Source organism: Haliotis rufescens, unplaced genomic scaffold (genome assembly GCF_023055435.1).
Source record: "Haliotis rufescens isolate VD_foot unplaced genomic scaffold, xgHalRufe1.0.p SCAF_3, whole genome shotgun sequence".
In the NCBI taxonomy this organism is placed as follows: domain Eukaryota; kingdom Metazoa; phylum Mollusca; class Gastropoda; order Lepetellida; family Haliotidae; genus Haliotis; species Haliotis rufescens.
In genome coordinates, this window is record NW_025964001.1 from 25248643 (window position 1) to 25267236 (window position 18594).

The window sequence follows — 18594 nt, forward strand, 5'->3', positions numbered from 1 at the left end:
TTATGTTGAAAATTATAATTAAAAACACTTTGATCGGTTTTGTCTGTTAGGCTTAGAACTTTTTGACGCGCCCTCATAGTTTAAGGTGGGTTCAAGGCATCATGGTGAAAAAGAAGCACTTCTTCCTTTTTCTCGGAAATTGCTATACTAAATATGCTTAAACTTTACACGTTAGTTTCACCTCAAGGGGATTTTAGTGTTAAGAAAACAGACATCTAAATTGAAAAAAGTATAATCTATTTTTTTTGTAAAATGTTGTATCTTTCATCTTAGTTTTTATTCCACAACTTTAAAGAAACAATCAATATTTTTTTTCGGAATCTCTTCAGATGGCACAAGGCCAAGACAGTGAGAAAGATTTTGAATGGAAAATTGTTCTTAGAATCCATATGCATTACAGGACTTGTTGACATTCTGCCTGTGTTGCATGATAGCGTAAATGGTTTCCCTTGGGGGAAAAAGAAAATCAAAACTTGTCTGTGTGTATAATACTCCCAAGGTTGACCCTTACGTTTTAGAAGAAAAGGAAAACCCTGAAATCTGGGTCAGTTGCACAAAGAGAAAATGCTTAAAGTAGTATAAAGATATTAAAGGATACCTACCACGTGAGGGCTATACAGTGGAAGCATCCTTAGTCCTGGAATTTGCTGCATCTATGGACTTTGGATAATGATCAACTTATGTTACTCAACAAATTACCGGTCATGACACTTGGACAAGAGCTTTTAGTTCATTTGGTTTACGAAATCCACTGACCCTAAAACAATGAAAAATGGGGGAAAATTAAATGTTAGGGACATTATTCTTTCATTCCTCAGAATGAAAATTTACATGTTCACAATACAAAATTGTTCAGACAATAGATGAAAGTACAATTCTGACAAGATAAACTTATTCAAACAATTTTTTGAAGAACAGAAACTGAAACCGGTAACGTCATATTTATTGTATTTTGGTCCTAAACCAGGGTTTTTCACAATAAGTCTGTAAACTAGCAACCATATTTTTTAACCAACCGCACTGGAATGAGCTGAAACCATATCTTAACAAGACCCTTTTTTATATTAAATTAACAATTTGAGATACAGGGCACAGGGCTGTAACGAGAATCTCTCAAATCGCCCCTGGCACAAATAGTATTAGAATGGTTTCTCAGAAGCAACCTCTTTGCTCCATTATCGTGGATGATGTAAGGACGAGGTTGTCTGGTTTGTTGTCAGGCAAGGAAGGGAATGTTACATTTGGAATTATGATTTGTGGTATTGTTTCTCAGCTGTAGATATCTACAATCATTTGTTTGAATCCTAGGCTCACCCTGAATATTTCCAGGTGGTCTGTCAGCACCATACCCGGTACCCATGCTCATAGTTTTCACCAAAGTCATACACACCTGAGACCGGCATCATTTGGGGCTTTCCTCCCATATGAAGCTGATATGCTGTGATATAACTGAAATATTGAAATATTGTTCAAAGCAAACTCTCTTCTGATGGAACTACGAACGTCTCCAAATCTTGAGATGCTCAAATGTCTGAAAACTTATCTGTTTAAGTGTTTTGCATAAATCCAAAACATGGTTATTCTGTTTGTACTCTGAGCATACCAGTTGTGTGTGGAGTTCCGCGCTACATGAGTGTTACTATTATTTTTATACTTATCATCATCATCATCATCATCATCATCATCATCATAAAAAAATAATAATTTATTATATATTATTTATTTAATTGTTTATTTGTTTTTTATCTGATGTATTTTTAACTATGACTCAGGTGATATGCACATCAAACAGTAGCTTAAATGTTGCATTGTTTATGGGTGGGGCAGGTGGTATTCACATCAAACAATATCTTACATGTTGGGGGCGGTCGGGTAGCCTAGTGGTTAAAGCGTTCGCTCGTTACGCCGAAGACCCGGGTTCGATTCCCGACATGGGTACAATGTGTGAAGCCCATTTGTGGTGTCCCCCGTCGTGATATTGCTGGAATATTGCTAAAAGCGGCGTAAAACCATACTCACTCACTCACTCACTCACTCTTACATGTTGTATGTATATTATGCAGGTGCTGGTGCGAGGGTCATCGGAGGCCACTGATGCGCTTGCAGACTACTGCAAGTCCCAGTCAATAGTCCAGGGCAACATATTCACCCCCAGGGTGGGCGAGGTGATTGATGCTACAACAGAAAGTCACATCTACCAGGTACGCTTTAGTCATTTAAATTGTTAACAGTTTCAATATATTTTCTTCATAGTTATTCTTTACCCAATTATATGGTCGAATGAAGATAAATAGTCTTTTTTTCTTAGTGTATTCAAGCCCATGAAATGACAGGTCGATATAAATATATATATATGCTTACGAAAATAATACAATAATAAGTTGCTAGGAACATGATCACTTCTGTCAACCTGGAAACCAATACATGTTGCACACATGAAGAGAAACATCAAATATATGTATCAAGTCGTAATTCCTCTCCACTAAGTTCATCATGTTTTTAGTTTATTATTTACCAGCTACCGTATATCGCTGTATATAAGGCGAGTTTTTCGTACCCAGGATTAGGGGGCCTTTAAGGGGGGGTCGTCTTATACAGGGTTGATGAGTTTTGATGTTTTTTTCCCCAAATACAGACATAACTGTAAGCACGTAACACTGGAAATACCATGGCAACAAATCTGAAAAGTTTAATGATTACGATCTGTTTCCCAGAATTTGCTGAAGGAATGCAAGGTATATTTTTTTCTGCCGAAGACAAACACGTTTTTATTGCAAATGTACGGAATGTGAATGCACTGGTGACATGCTTCATTCTGATTCGCTTTATAGACGGGGGATATAAATTAGCATTGATTTTGAAGGCTTGGAGAGGGGGGTCACCTTATACGTGGGGTCGCTTTATATGTAAGTAAGGTTTCTTTGAAATGTTTATAGCTATCCCAGTTGTTTCCTAATCTACTATTTGTCATGTACTCATCTTCATGATGCCAGAGTCTAGTTTTCACCCTTGCCATTTCAGGCCTATTTTTTGTGTTAAAATATGAGAGGACTCTCGCATTATATTGATAGTCCAATCAGATAACCTTATACCAAATCAACATCGCCTGCCAAATGTTTGCTGATATTAATAAAAAAATTAAGCAATGACAAACATTTTCAAAGTGGTTATACTTTTTTAGTCAACTCACCCAAGAACTTTTATATATTTAAGTGCAAACTTGGTTCTTTTATGACTCAAACGACTGAATGCTTATCTCAGTGTCTGTGATGTAGTGCTATTTTAAGACCACACCTGCTGAGTGTTTCAAGTTACCTGAATGTGCAGTGTTACTTGATACTGTGAAATGTGGCAGTAATATGGATCTTTACTGTGGTAATCTGTCATTTTGTTTTTCTATCAGGGATGAAATACTGAATCTTTTCGTTATTTGATCAACCTGGTTGTCTGTTATGGTAGTCATCATTGTGAAGCCATTTGAAATATGAACGGCAATCTGATTGAATATCGCATTTAATCACAAGGATGAAAACTAGACTTTGATGTAGGCTAGTGGACACTCTTGCCTCAAGAATAAGTCATATACTATGCACAAGTAGTGCTGACATTCACCATCAAGTTGGTTACTTCATCTGAAATGATTTGATTGGTTGTTTGGTTGGTTGTTTAACGCCGCAATATTCCAGCTATATGACGGCAGTCTGTAAATAATCGTGTCTGGACCAGACAATCCAGTGATTGATATCATGAGCATCGATCCGCCCAATTGGGATCGATGACATGCATTAACCAAGTCAGCGAGCCTGACCACCCGATCCCGTTAGTGGCCTCTTACGACAAGCATAGTCGCCTTTTATGGCAAGCCTGGGTTGCTGAAGACCTATTCTACCCCTTATCTTCACGGGTGTGAAATGATTTGAAATAGCATTGTTAAGCTAATAATGGCACAGTTGAAAAAGGACACTGATTTGAAGCCAATGAGAGATGTACTTTCACACAAGATCACCTCCATGGTCCAGTAGTAGAGTGTCTGCCCATAGAGTGAAAGGTCAGGGGTTCGATCCCTTGCTGTTCATACCAAAAGACGTTTTAAAAAATGGTACTTGTTGTTACCCTGTCTGGTGCTTGGCATTAAGGGGCTAAAACAAGGACTGGTCGGTTTTGAGTCGGTATACTGAGTCGAGGTGGGGTATTATGTTAAACTGCGGCATGGTATCTCAGTGGGCTAGCACTATTAAATCGGCATTAGTCCGGACTATGACACACGCGCACAAACATGCATGCACATCGCTATATAAGTGCAATAATGTTGAACGTGATGTTAAACTACATTTCACCTCACCTAACCTCACTTTCACACAACTGTACTTGACAACGATACTCAAAGATATTGCAACTCACAAACAACAAACAGAATCAGTGTTAAACTATTACTGCATGGAATGAAATGTTATTACATGGACAGACAAGTTATGGTAATGATCAACACTGCTGGGCACAAGGCCGTATTGCGATACATATCACAATATATTGTATAATTCTAAGTTTTGAATTTGGCAGCAATCTGATACATTAAGGTATGAATTGAAGTTCATAAATGGAACAAAACAAGATGCTGGTACAATGTGATGTTTACTCAGTCAATAAATATGAAGCCATCTTGCGGCCCCCGGATGCATGCTGGGGGGTAGCGAAGGAATTTGGCAAGAAAATAACATTAAAACAATCGCTATTTGACATCACCCAATATATCGAGATGAAAAAATGATACTGTGATATGTATTGTGGAAAGAATGAACCTCAATTTACCAATATACCGATATACCAATAATAACGCACACCCTTAATATTTACATACTCTTTCTCTGGTTCAAATCCAAAAATTCATTCCAAAAATTCCATGTCACAATAACTTTTGCCTCTGAGTATAAACATTGAACACCCTCAGTGCACAGTATGTTTAACACAATAAACCTGATGGGAGTACTACACTTTATGAGCTGCTCTCTTTCTGTGCCGCTGAGAGGATCAAACTCATATTGCCAGCTTGAAGCTAAGCTAGACTAATGAGTAATCTGATAGCTTTACCACGAGACCATGGGCATAACTTGTGCTTGTTCTCCCCAAACTCAAAACTTGTTACAAATTGTGCAGGTTTTCCTCAAATTACAATGAATTAATGAGATGAGATAGCTGATGCATACCCTAATGAACAGTTAAAGATTGTAATTGGGTACCTAAACCTGAAGGACATGAAGGAGTGGTTGATCGGAAAGAGGAGCTTCACCCTGATAGTTGTAAAGGGGTGGTTGATCGGAAAGAGGAGCCTCACCCTGATAGTTGTGAAGGGGTGGTTGATCGGAAAGAGGAGCCTCACCCTGATAGTTGTAAAGGGGTGGTTGATCGGAAAGAGGAGCCTCACCCTGGTAGTTGTAAAGGGGTGGTTGATCGGAAAGAGGAGTCTAACCCTGGTAGTTGTAAAGGGGTGGTTGATCAGAAAGAGGAACCTAAGCCTGGTAGTTGTAAAGGGGTGGTTGATCGGAAAGAGGAGTCTAACCCTGGTAGTTGTAAAGGGGTGGTTGATCAGAAAGAGGAACCTAAGCCTGGTAGTTGTAAAGGGGTGGTTGATCGGAAAGAGGAACCTAACCCTGGTAATTGTAAAGGGGTGGTTGATCAGAAAGAGGAACCTAACCCTGTTAGTTGTAAAGAGGTGGTTGATCGGAAAGAGGAACCTAACCCTGGTAGTTGTAAAGGGGTGGTTGATCGGAAAGAGGAACCTAACCCTGATGGTTGTAATGGGGTGGTTGATCTAAGGGATGAGGATAGAGTTTGGGGTAACCTGCATTAATCCTAAGGATCACAAAGCCTGCAGCTGGAGTCAATTATTGCAGTACGCTGAGCCCGTAAACTGCAGTCTTCCTGATTCAGAAATTGGAAAGGGTATTATTAATATCTGTGAAAAGGTATTTCCAAACTTTCTACTACTGCTTATCATCTAAAATGAAGAGAAATGTTGAGGGAGGATAAAGTGTATTTATCTTGTTGGCAAACTTTAATTCCAAAGAGTTCTTTATATACTTCTCAAAGTTTGCTAAGAATCACCACGTTAAAAGGCAATATGTCAAATTGTGTGCATCCATTGAAATAGCCCAAGACAATATTGCATGAAGACATGTTTAATTAACAAAAGTCTGTTGTCATGTGCCACACAATGCCAGCACACAACTTGTGACCAATAATCAGTCAGATCACCCGTCAAAATGACAGTATCTCATCAAGATGACACAAAATCGTCGCAAACAAATTCATTTTGGAAACAAAACACTCTCAGTCACATGTATGTAATTCATGTGATGTGATCACAGCCTGGCACCGTCGACTCATGCTCCAAATAAGTGTCTGGGTGGTTTGCCTTGGGAAATGTGTTCCTCTCTTCATAAAGAGCACTGCTGAGTTCCTGGAGAATTGCCGGAAGGACAGGGCATCATTGGAAGGCGATTTGCAACTCATTCCACAGCGTACAGTCTATGAGTGCTATCAGGAACACTTGAAAGAAATACCTTTCTATGCCTATCTGAATGTTAACTGAGAATGATTGTGAAAACTGAAGTAAGTTTGTGAGAGTATGTAAACCCCTACCAGATTCGTCATTCTTCCCTTCATACAATAGAGAAAAGGGTGTAAAATGTGTGCTAAGCAATTTGAAGTTTCAAACTACAGATCATATATTTTATGTCATAGTTTTTTAACAATTAGAAATGATGGAAGAGATCAAAGTGACAAAAATAAAGTTTAGTACACTCCTTGATTTGATTTAAAAAAGTGAAACTTTGCTTTTACACTTTGATCATATGTTTTATTCAGTGACATTGCTGATGAGAGATCAAATGTACTGGTAGCCAGCATGTCCAAGGACACTGACCTCCATTCCCCTGCATTAAAGGCCTTGAAGTTTCATGGTTACACATCAATGTAGAAAGAGTTGCAGCAGATGGATGACAGTTATCACTTACTGGTGGCTGTCCTGTCTGGTTTATCTCAGTAGACTCATGTAATGAGATTTGGCTGTACATGTATATCAATCCCCTGTGCTATTGTCAGTGTAAATCTTGATATGTAACCTGGGGATCACACTGATGCTGTGAAACCAGCACAGGCTCCAGGAAGTTGATTCAACTGAATTTTACAGATTGGAAAGTCAGTCCCATTGTTTCTGTGATTGTTTGTTATATCCTGTCCACTATGGCTGTTCAGATGCTCTCTGCCCCAGACATGGCTGCAAGACTCATAAAAATGTATATTGGACACAGTTTTTTGTGTCTGTTCATGGAATGTTGGGGCTTTTACTCATATCTTGTGCCAAGAACATTTTACATTGTTGCCAAGGGTTTCATATCTATTGACAAGGGTGTCATATCTTTGGACAGGGATTTCGTATCTGTTGACAAGGGTTTCATATCTGTTGACAAGGGTGTTATATCTTTGGCCAGGGGTTTCATATCAGTGGCCAGGGGTTTCATATCAATGGATCGGTTTCATATCTGTGGACAGGGGTTTCATATCAGTGGCCAGGGGTTGCATGTCAGTGGACGGGTTTCATATCTGTGGATGGGTTTCATATCAGTGGCCAGGGGTTTCATGTCAGTGGACGGGTTTCATATATGTGGACAGGGGTTTCATCGCTGTTGAGGCTGTTGCTTGTATCTGTTGATGTCATGGTTGCCCATCTGTCTGTTCATGTGTGTAAACGTTGTGTGTTGCAGCTGAGGATGAGAGACCACCTGGTCACCTCCCTGATGTTTTCTAAGGCCAGGGACATCGAGCTGGCCTGGATAGATGGCTATCTCAACATGTCCACTGACAAGACAGATACTGGCGCTATGTTTGAGATCGAGGAAGGCGATGCCATTGACCAAGAGAAGCGCAGACTTAAAGGTGGGTGAAGCTATCATAGGTTCATGCTCCAGATATGGTGAAAAGGTAACGTTAAAGTAGTACCGGTGTGTTGATCACTGGATAGTCTGGTTCAGAGTCTAATATTCTCAAGCGGACGTCATATAGCTGGAATGATGCTATGTTCATGTGTCTACAGCTAGCTTTTCCTTTGGAACCTGATATATATTTATAGTCAAGAAATTTCCTTGTGATTTGATGTAAATATGCATATATCATGATACGTATCGTATATCTGTATATCGTGACCTTGCTTTATCATTTCATCCCTACTTATTATAACTACATCTGGTAAAAGTGGTAGACCACAAGTCAATATCACACTCCCTCCAGAATTTTGCAGGTGGACTTGTTAGTTTTGACAACTTTGTCTACACCCATGGCAACAATTCATGGAAATATTTACTTTGTTCATGATTTGAAAAACTACACACATAAGGCCCATGTTTGGTTCCGAACTCAATCTCGCACTGTCAAATCTGCAGGTACACCAAGGTAGCATGTATGTATTTTGTCATAACAGACTCACAATTGCTGACATTATTCATTGGCTTGTTCTTTAATAACTGAAAGAATTGTTCTTCATTTCAGCCTTAGAGGATGAGAAGGAAGCTCAGGATCTGATCCCTACACTGGAATCCTTCCCTCCGACTCAGGTGTGTTGCTGGTTGGCTATTGGACTGACATTGTTCACTTTTTTACATGAGAGAGAAATGTATCAGTCTAGATTTGAATCTTTTACTACAAGCCCGGTGCTTAAGCCAACTTTTTTAGCCAACTTTTTAGCAGTCTCTTTTTAATAATAGATGTAGTGTTCAAACCCCAGATCCCCGTTGTGATATTCAGTGTGTCAGCGCTGTACCTATACACATTTTTGTCTGCATCACTTTGTCTCCTCCTGCTTGAACCTAACATGCTAGGCCACAACTGAATTGTCCTGAGTACCAATGATACCACTGTACAGGTTCCACTGCACTCACTCACTCACTCTATGGTCCCGACTAAGCCATCTAACAGGTTTCAGTGCATTCACTCACTCACTCACTCACTCACTCACTCACTCACTCTATGGTCCCGACTGTAATCCATCTAACCAATGGACATGTTTCAGTAGTGCACTCTCACTCACTCAACCACTCACTCAACCACTCACTCAACCACTCACTCAACCACTCACTCAACCACTCATTCACTCTATGGTCCCTACTGTAATCCATCTAAACAATGGACAGGTTTCAGCACACTCTCACTCACTCACTCACTCACTCACTCACTCACTCTTGTCCCGACTAATATGTGACTTCTTCCCCTGAACAGGTCCCAGTGCACACCTCGGTGTTCATCAATGAGCCCAAGTTGTCCGACTTCAAGCTGGTGCTGCTTCAAGAAGGAATCCCCTGCGAGTTTGTGGCTGGAGTGCTCATCTGTAACAATGCTGTGGCAGTCAGGAGGGTGAGGAGGCTCTGTTATTGTAGTCGAGTGCTAGGTATTGTGCTGGTGTGAGATACAAACAACAAAGTTTGCACTGAAACATACAAGGAAAGTATGAAAATGGAGGAAGCCAGAATCAAATGTTCTGTGCATCAAGAATCCTTTAGTTTGCATGATGTTCTACACAGTGACAGAGAGCTGAAACTGAATCTTCTGAAACAACCCACTACCTATGTTTGGCATATATAGTTGTTGTTGTATTATGCATTAGCACTTTTCCAACTATTTGTATTTGTAAGATACTCTATTTTCTTCAAATTTATAGGGCAGTGGGCTAGCCTAGTGGTTAAAGGGTGTATTGTCACGCCCAAGGCCAGGGTTCGATTCCCTACATGGGTACAATGTGTGAAGCCCATTTCTGGTGTCCACCATCTTGATATTGCTGGAATATTGCTAAAAGCGGCGTAAAATAATACTCATTCCGTCACCCTTAATTTAAATTTATTATTCATTGAAGAATTACAATGTTTAAGCAATGAATAGTGTTCTATGGTCATGTGTATTTTCATGCATAACTGAAAATTGTAATAACTTAAGGTGGTTCCATATCCAAAAATGATAAGCATGATGACTTTACCTGTGTGTGTATAATGTTGTTTTGTATCCACAACAGCAACACCCAAGTGAAGTATTATCTTGGCCACTTAGGGGCCACAAATGCTGTGTAGAATTGTTCCCCATAGGCATGCCAGTAACCTATGACTGTCGGTTCGAATCTGAGGCCCAGTCGTCTGAGAAGCCGCGATTCGCTGTGCAGAGTTGTGTCCCTTGGGCACACCAGAAACCTATGATTGTGGGTTCGAATCCCAGTTCGCTCCAATTATGTTTCTAGTTTTGTCAACACCATACCCGTGCTCGTGGGTTTTACCAAAGTGGTAAACGTCTGAGACCTGCATCACTTCGAGCTTTCCTCCCACATTAAGCTGACACGCCGCAATATAACTGGAATACTGTTAAAAGCGGCGTTAAACCCAACTCACTCACTCTTCATTTGACATACTGTGCTACCTACTCAGCAAGTGTAGTTTCATGCACATGCATGGAAGCATGTTTTTGTGGACAGACCTCTTGTTTATACTTGTAAATCTTTTATGGTCTAATATTGTACTTATTCCAGAAATCTCAAGGTGAGCTACAGCACAATTTCAACAATGTGACTAATAAGGTTATTCCCCAGACAGATACTGTTACACTTTAATCTGGATCATATATCTTTAATAATGTGGGTGTTTTGAGTGGCACATCAGAGAACAGAATAAACTGTAAAGGAAAGAATTTGGCAGATATGTGCAATATGATGGTGTGGAAATTCACTCAAATGATGCTGTTTTTGCCACTGATCCCTGGAGCAGTGATTAGACTGCAGGGAAACAGTTGTTCGTGGTTTTGTCTTGGGATAGCTCATCCAAATACACCCATGGATTACCTTGGGACTGCTCGCCCAAACACACCCGTTACAATACAAATTGCACATGTTTTTTTTAAATCTGGTGCTTTTCATGCTCTGTATCTGACAGATCACGTAGAACAGGAGATGACATATTATCGTTGTGGGGCGAAGACATTCATAGGACTCCAGTCAGGAGATTGCTTTTGATAATATTAGAAAGAAGTTCCATTGTCAGGAAGTTACCATTTTATGATAGAAAGTGGTTAATTATTCACACTTTCAGTGTATATTAGGGCTGCAACGAATACACTGTGAGGATAATACGATTCATATCACGAATATAGGGTAACGAATGCGAATATTAATTCACAAATACAATGAAAAGTCAGCAGTTGATTTATTATTATTATAGTCAGTGAAACAATAACAACATAAATTATTTGACATGGTTTGTTAATTATTAATATATTATACTTTTATATACTGCACTTATCCAGGTACTCATATCTGCTCAAATGCGACAATGACCAGTGACCACAATACTGTCAAATTAAATATAATAAGAGTGTTGTCATTGAAAGAAATCTATGTTTATAATATGTTCTTATGGATATTTTTAGGTACAGGGTATGTAAATACACATGATTGCATATTCATAAATATTTGATTCTAGTGGCCACGAATAACGAATTTAATTCATGAATGGTTACGGTTCGATTCACCGAATACGTGAGTGAATCGTAACAGCCCTAGTATATATATAGAAAAAGTGTCATTGTGGGGATTTATTCCTTGGTGTAAAGAAGTTTTTTTCTGTTTTTTTTTGTCTAATTAAATTTCAGACATTTTATTTTACTTGTTTATTCAATGGGGAATAAGAACTGCCTCATTCCCACTGGTATTGACAGAGATGTAGATTAGTCAGAGTCTGCTTTGACAGATTTTATTTACAGTAAAGTACGGTTATAACGAACTCAAAGGGACTACTAATTTTAGTTCGTTATAACCGTAGTTCGTTATAAGCATGTGTACCATGACTACATAACTACAGCAAATAGTCGGGCTCAATAAAGTAAGTTCGTTTTATCCGTCAGTTCGTTATAAGCGTGTTCGTATAACCGTAGTTTACTGTAGTTATTTCCCTGCTTGATTTACTATAAGTTGTGTACTTGTTCCAAAGTATCTTGTGCTCTACACAGTTTTGCCTGTATGACTTTCAGTCTGGCTATCTGTGGTGTTATTTTTATTGGCATGACAAGAATTATCTGAAAGTTTTTGTCTTCTTAGGGAGCCAGGTCACAGTAAATGTTGGCCGGGTGATTTACATCTTGGAATGCCACCACCATGGACTGCATGATTAACACAGGTCTCTGACATGGTCTTTAGCAGACCTGACTTTGTGGGTCTCAAAAGGAACACATTTAGCCTTGTGTCAACCAGCCCTTTAGCAGACCTGACTTTGTGGGTCTCACAAGGAACACATTTAGCCTTGTGTCAACCAGCCCTTTAGCAGACCTGACTTTGGGGGTCTCACAAGGAACACATTTAGCCTTGTGTCAACCAGCCCTTTAGCAGACCTGACTTTGTGGGTCTCACAAGGAACACATTTAGCCTTATGTCAACCAGCCCTTTAGCAGACCTGACTTTGTGGGTCTCACAAGCAGCACATTTAGCCTTGTGTCAACCAGCCTTTTAGCAGACCTGACTTTTTGGGTCTCACAAGGAACACATTTAGCCTTATGTCAACCAGCCCTTTAGCAGACCTGACTTTGTGGGTCTCACAAGGAACACATTTAGCCTTATGTCAACCAGCCCTTTAGCAGACCTGACTTTGTGGGTCTCACAAGGAACACATTTAGCCTTGTGTCAACCAGCCCTTTAGCAGACCTGACTTTGTGGGTCTCACAAGGGACACATTTATTTAGCCTTATGTCAACCAGCCCTTGCTTTACAACCACAGCATTCGCAAACTCTGGGGAAATTGAAAACATAACTGACATTCTCACTGGTCACTCATCATCCAATCAGTGGCCTGTATTGTCACAAAGTGTGTGCCGTGTGTTCCACAAGAGCTAGTACTGTGAAGGGCTACCAACTTGCTAGAAGAGCACTTCTTTCTCTTTCACTCAGTCATTTGCCAGCACCCACACCCACCCACACACCAAACCAACCACACCAACCAACCAACCAACCCACCAAACCAACCAGACCAACCAAGCAAGCAACTCAACCATCCATTCACTCACTCAAGCCATTTTACTATTGTGGAGTCATGTATTTAGTGGTATGCAACTGGGTGAGATTGAATTAGCTCCCTTGCTGATGAACACATGTTGACATCTGTACAATGCAATGCCAACGCTTGTTAACATCAAATGATCATGAAACCTATGAAGACTGATGTCTATATTTGAGAACTAGACAACTGTCTCTGTCTAGATGGTTGTATTTTCACTCACTCAACCACTCAATCACTCACACAACCACTCAATCACTCATTCAACCACTTACTCAATCACTCACTTAACCACTCACTCACTCACTGAACCACTCATTCACTCACTTAACCACTCACTCAACCACTCTCATTCACTCACTAAACCACTCATTCACTCACTCAACCACTCACTCACTAGTTTTCAGCTGTGCCTGTGACAGAAGCATTTCCCGGCTGTCATATAGATCAAGGCTGGAAGCAACATGAAAGTACCCTTATCATTCCATACTAAATTTTCTCCACTTGTTATTATCCTAATTACATTTATTGAACCTTTTTTTTTTTTAAACCTTCTCTGTTAACATTGTATGCTGGTTTTAAGAATAAATATGGAAGTTTCTCTCTAACCTTTGATGTTGAGTAATACTCCGAGGTTCTGTGAAATATCGTTGAAGTATTTACACATTGTGTTTGACATAAGCCATGCCTGTTTCTTTTGGACGATAAAGGCATCAAAGATGTTTTCTCTGCTGTGTGTCTTAGGCAAAGACAGCTATATAATAATACATGCAAGGATGTAAACTTGTATTGCCAGTGTATACTTCATTCCAGGTGACAAGCTTTGATAGGAAGGCAATCATGATTTATCTTGTACAGTTGTTGATATAGTCATCCATTGGTTTCAAAATAAACTGCAAGCTTGGATGGTGAAAAATGTTGCAGTCTTTGATGCTGATTAATATTTTCTTTTTTTTAAAGGAGAATGAAGAAGCATTTCTTGGAATTGTCAAAAAAAATCAAAGTTTGTTTTTTTAAAATGTGCTTCTTCTCAACTATGTAAGTCACTGGGGTGCTTTGTTAAGGTTACAGAAGGAAACCTCTTCCATGCATGCACCGTTGGTGATGAAGTTCACACACTGACACTTCCACTGCACTGATGTGGGAATCGAACCTATAACAAGCCAATGTGTTAACAACTGGGCCTCAGTACAGCCCTCATACTGTAAATACCGACCCATGAAGATCTGGGTTAGAATAGGTCTTTAGCAACCCATGCTTGTCGTAAAAGGCGACTATGCTTGTCGTAAGAGGTGACTAATGGGATCAGGTGGTCATGCTCGCTGACTTGGTTGATGCATGTCATTGTATCCCAATTGCGTGGATCGATGCTCATGATATCAATCACTGGATTGTCTGGTGCAGACTCGTTTATTTATAGACCGCCATGATATAGTTGGAATATTGCTGAGTGCAGCATTAAACAACAAACAAACCAACAAACTGTAAATACCCTGTGGTGATATCAGAGCAGACTAGGTCCCCAGCAGCAGTGGCTCCCTGTTTGGATTCCAGAGAAGAATGGGTTCCAAACACAGCATACTTTTAATCCCTATGGGGAGTCTGGAGCTGAATTGCTTTCCAGCACCACCCATGATTGTTTCTCAATGGGATTTCTGGAATAGAATATGTTCTAAGCACCCTGTGCTTGTCTCTCCTCCAGCCCCATGCTTGTCTTCCAGTGGGGATTTCCTCCTCCTCCTCCTCCTCCTCCTCCTCCTCCTCCTCCTCCTCCTCCCCACCAAGGTTTCTTGAACACCATGCTTGTGTGGATCCCGAAGCAGAAAAGCTCCCGAGTGCACCATGTCTGACTAAAGAGTCTGACCCAGACATGATTATTTCAAGATTCTGTGCTATTCCTGGAACATTGCTGATTGCAACATAGCCTCACTATTCATGTCACTTCACTTTATAAAATATACTTCTCAAAAGAGGTTTAAAAAAGCACCAGATTTTATTCTTTGTCTGTAGCTAATACAAATTTACTATACCTATGACTACATCATGTGATCATTAACGTCTCCTGAGTCGTATACACGGATCATATGCTGCGCTTGTAACAGAACAAAAAACACTTAAAAAACAATACAACCTTTTTAAAAGTCATTTGTAGACAGTTAAATCTTCACCTGTCACTTAGTCGTCTAGGGCGCCGCGATGCGCTGTGCAGAGTTGCGTCCCTTGGGCATTCCGGAAATCTATGATTGTGGGTTCGAGTCCCGGTTCGCCCCGATTATGTTTCTAGGTTTGTCAGCACCATACCCGTGCTCGTGGGTTTCACCGAAGTGGTAAACGTCTGAGACCTGCATCACATTGGGCTTTCCTCCCACATTATGCTGACACGCCGCGATATAACTGGAATACTGTTAAAAGCGGCGTTAAACCCAACTAACTCACTCACTCACTCACTCACTCACTCACTCACTCACTCACTCACTCACTCACTCACTCACTCACTCACTCACTCACTCACTCACTCACTCACTCACTCACTCACCTGTCACTTGTAATCAGTTTTAATAGCATCATCATCAAATTACAACCTGTTTTTATAACATTTTTACCCTTTTTGTATTTATATGTTCCATTTTGAAATCTGAGTGTCTTGTTTAGTTTAAATATTATGTAGCAGGAGTCCTTTTACAACCTGTTTTAAGTCAGTCTCTTGCGAATAAAAGGTGATTCATAGACTAGAAGTCATGTAATAACCATAGAATAAGTCCAATATTATGACACATATTGCTTATTGCCAATGAGAACAAGCCCGCAATGTTCTTTAAATAATGATGTGTCTGCATTGTAAATGTCATTGGACTGTATGGAATATTCCTGCACTTTAGGAATTAAAGGAAATATATAAAGGCACTCATTAATAATATCCATTTCATCAAATATTTGCACACTAACAGAAGAAATGATCGTCTTTTCTTATAGTTGAATGTTTTATCCGTGCGCTGTTAAACTATTGTGAAAAGTTAAACACTATTAATTATACTTTTATGCAAAACTGTTACGACGGTGAGTGATTTCCCTTCATGCCGCTAGTGTAAAGTGTAAATTTGGAAAAAAAAGTCATCTAGATTTTTGAAATACCTATGTTAGAAAAAGTTAGATACTCAATATACTGATCAGACCGCCTCCGTGGTCTAGTGGTAGAGCGTCTGCCCGGAGAGCGGAAGGTTCGGGGTTCGATCCCTGGCCGCGACATACCAAAAGACATTTAAAGATGGTACTTGTTGTTACCCTGTCTGGCACTCGGCATTAAGGGGCTAAAACAAGGACTAGTCGGCTCGGAGTCAGTATACTGTGGCTGAGTGGGGTATTCATGTTAAACTGCGGCATGAGCTAGCACTATAACTCGGCATCTGTCCGGACTAGTACAAGCAGTCACACACACACACGTGCATGCACGTCGCTATATAAGTGCAATAATCTTTGACGCGATGTTAAACCCAATTTCACCTCACCATAATACTGATCATTGGACATCCTCAACTCTGGCAGGCTTGAACTACAGTTTAGGGGATACCAGGGCCTCAAAGTCCTATTGTGACCTAATGTATGCTTCACAAGGCCATGGAGAGAAGATTGGCCACCATTGCAGATGGGTAGTATTATATACGTTTAATATGGGCACGCATTCATTTGTTTTGTTTCTGTTACTTTGTAAATTCTTGTTGTATCTGGTGTGTATTTGATAATTGACCTTTATGTTTATGAATATTCTATGATTACATTTTGTGTTTCAGAACGAGGCTGGGAGGATACAGCTAGAGGGTGCTCTCTGTGACGACTACTACGTGATCCGGGATCTGTTGTACCAGCAGTACGCCATTGTGTGACAATGTTTTCTGTCACTGACCCATGATATGTGTAAAACTGTTCTCAGTCCACAAAGTGATCTTAGTGCTTAGACGATCGTAACTCCCATACTTTATCTTAGGCTTACGACAATCAATGTGTTAAGATCACTTTGTGAAACGAGGTCATGGTCACTTGGTCGTCACCATCAGATACAGTACTTCCAAATCTGCATGAGAAACTGGTTCACCTGACCTCGAGGTCATTTCTTTCTGACAAAGAATGATTCCCGGTACTTGCAATTGGTTGTACAACTCCTTATATGTGAAGCAGTTCTATTTCTTTTTCTTTTTCTTTTTCTGATGACCATGAATTAATTTTTTCAGAAGTATTAAAACATACTTCATCTTTCCTACAGCACAATGTACATGTTATGGTTTTATGACTCGGGGGGAAATGATTGCATTCTGGTACAGTTTCAGACAATGAGTGGGGTAATGTAAAACTTTAGACATTTGCATGTTAATCAAATGTTATCACTGGTGTCCATCTGGGCTAATGTCTTTAAATGATTCTTCACAGCATGGAGTCACGAGATTCACTGTTACAGTTCGTATGTCGTTTGTGGCAAACTTGTCCTTCCTGTATGACAGTAAAGCATAACTACCACAACTGCATCTCAACAGACATAATCAAAACATCCTTAGTATACTGCATATGAATTCCTCATTTTCATCAAGTCATTTTTGTGAACTGTGTATATAAATCATTGACACTGTCACCACAGGATGAAGAATTATGGTGTCCAGAACTTGAATTACACTTCATGTACGCATCTTCATAGACCGCCATTTGTTACGCCATCATTCATCACTCGATAGTTGTTATGGTGACAGACAACTTTTGCGTCAGATTGTAATTTTGAAACCTGAAAAGAATAAATTTTACACAGGTTATAATCGTATTGGTCTTTTGTTGGATCCATGTTTTTGTTTAAACTGTTGCCTCTTCTGGAGTGACTGGCAGTGGTAGGATAGGTGCCACTGCATTTCACTGACTAGGGAACTGGTATTTTAATTTTTGGAGGAGGCTTGGCATTTTTGTTAGAGACAGAAAATCTTTGGGGTAACTGCTTCAAGATATTCAATTTTATTCTGTGAAAGGAGGAGCTGAAAATTATCAATTTCATTCACAGCACATTTTTTGCACAACACCCAGTATGCCTTTCGAATAACGTTTAGCCCCTTGAGTAAATGTGTGTCTCTTGACTGACAGCATGTATCACTCCTCCAACTGTTGAGGATTCTGGGTCAGAATAGGTCCCAGTGCTCATAGGAGGAAACTAGAATGTAGCTGTAGTGACCATAGCCCCTCATCCTCGCAATATCTGTTTTCTATATGACCTAAACAGTACTTGGACCTCTATTTCAGATACCTTTGTATGTCCATGTACATGCTTGTCTGATTGTCAAATGGACACACTCAAATACTGTGAGGATAAAAAGCAAAATGTGCCCTCTGGCCATGCCAGAAACATAATTGTGAGTTCCAATCCCATTCCTAATAATGTTTCTAGGTTTAGAAATGGGTTTCAAGTGGTAAACTCTAAGATCGCCACCTCAGGCCGTCCTGCCACATCAAGATGACATGCAGTTATATAACTTGAATACTGTTCAAAGCAGGT

General features: G+C 39.9%; 1 protein-coding gene across 1 annotated transcript in view; it reads left to right on the plus strand.

Annotated features, from left to right (window-relative positions):
* Positions 1–17871, plus strand: part of LOC124144542 (cleavage and polyadenylation specificity factor subunit 2-like) — a 217482-nt gene extending 199611 nt beyond the window's left edge. Inside the window, exons 17-21 of the mRNA XM_048403949.1 lie at positions 2064–2201; positions 7764–7935; positions 8545–8609; positions 9271–9405; positions 16859–17871. Of these exons, the coding sequence (XP_048259906.1) occupies positions 2064–2201; positions 7764–7935; positions 8545–8609; positions 9271–9405; positions 16859–16951 (603 nt within the window). The 3' untranslated portion in view covers positions 16952–17871. The remainder of the gene's footprint in view (positions 1–2063; positions 2202–7763; positions 7936–8544; positions 8610–9270; positions 9406–16858) is intronic.
* The last annotated feature ends 723 nt before the right edge of the window (positions 17872–18594 follow it).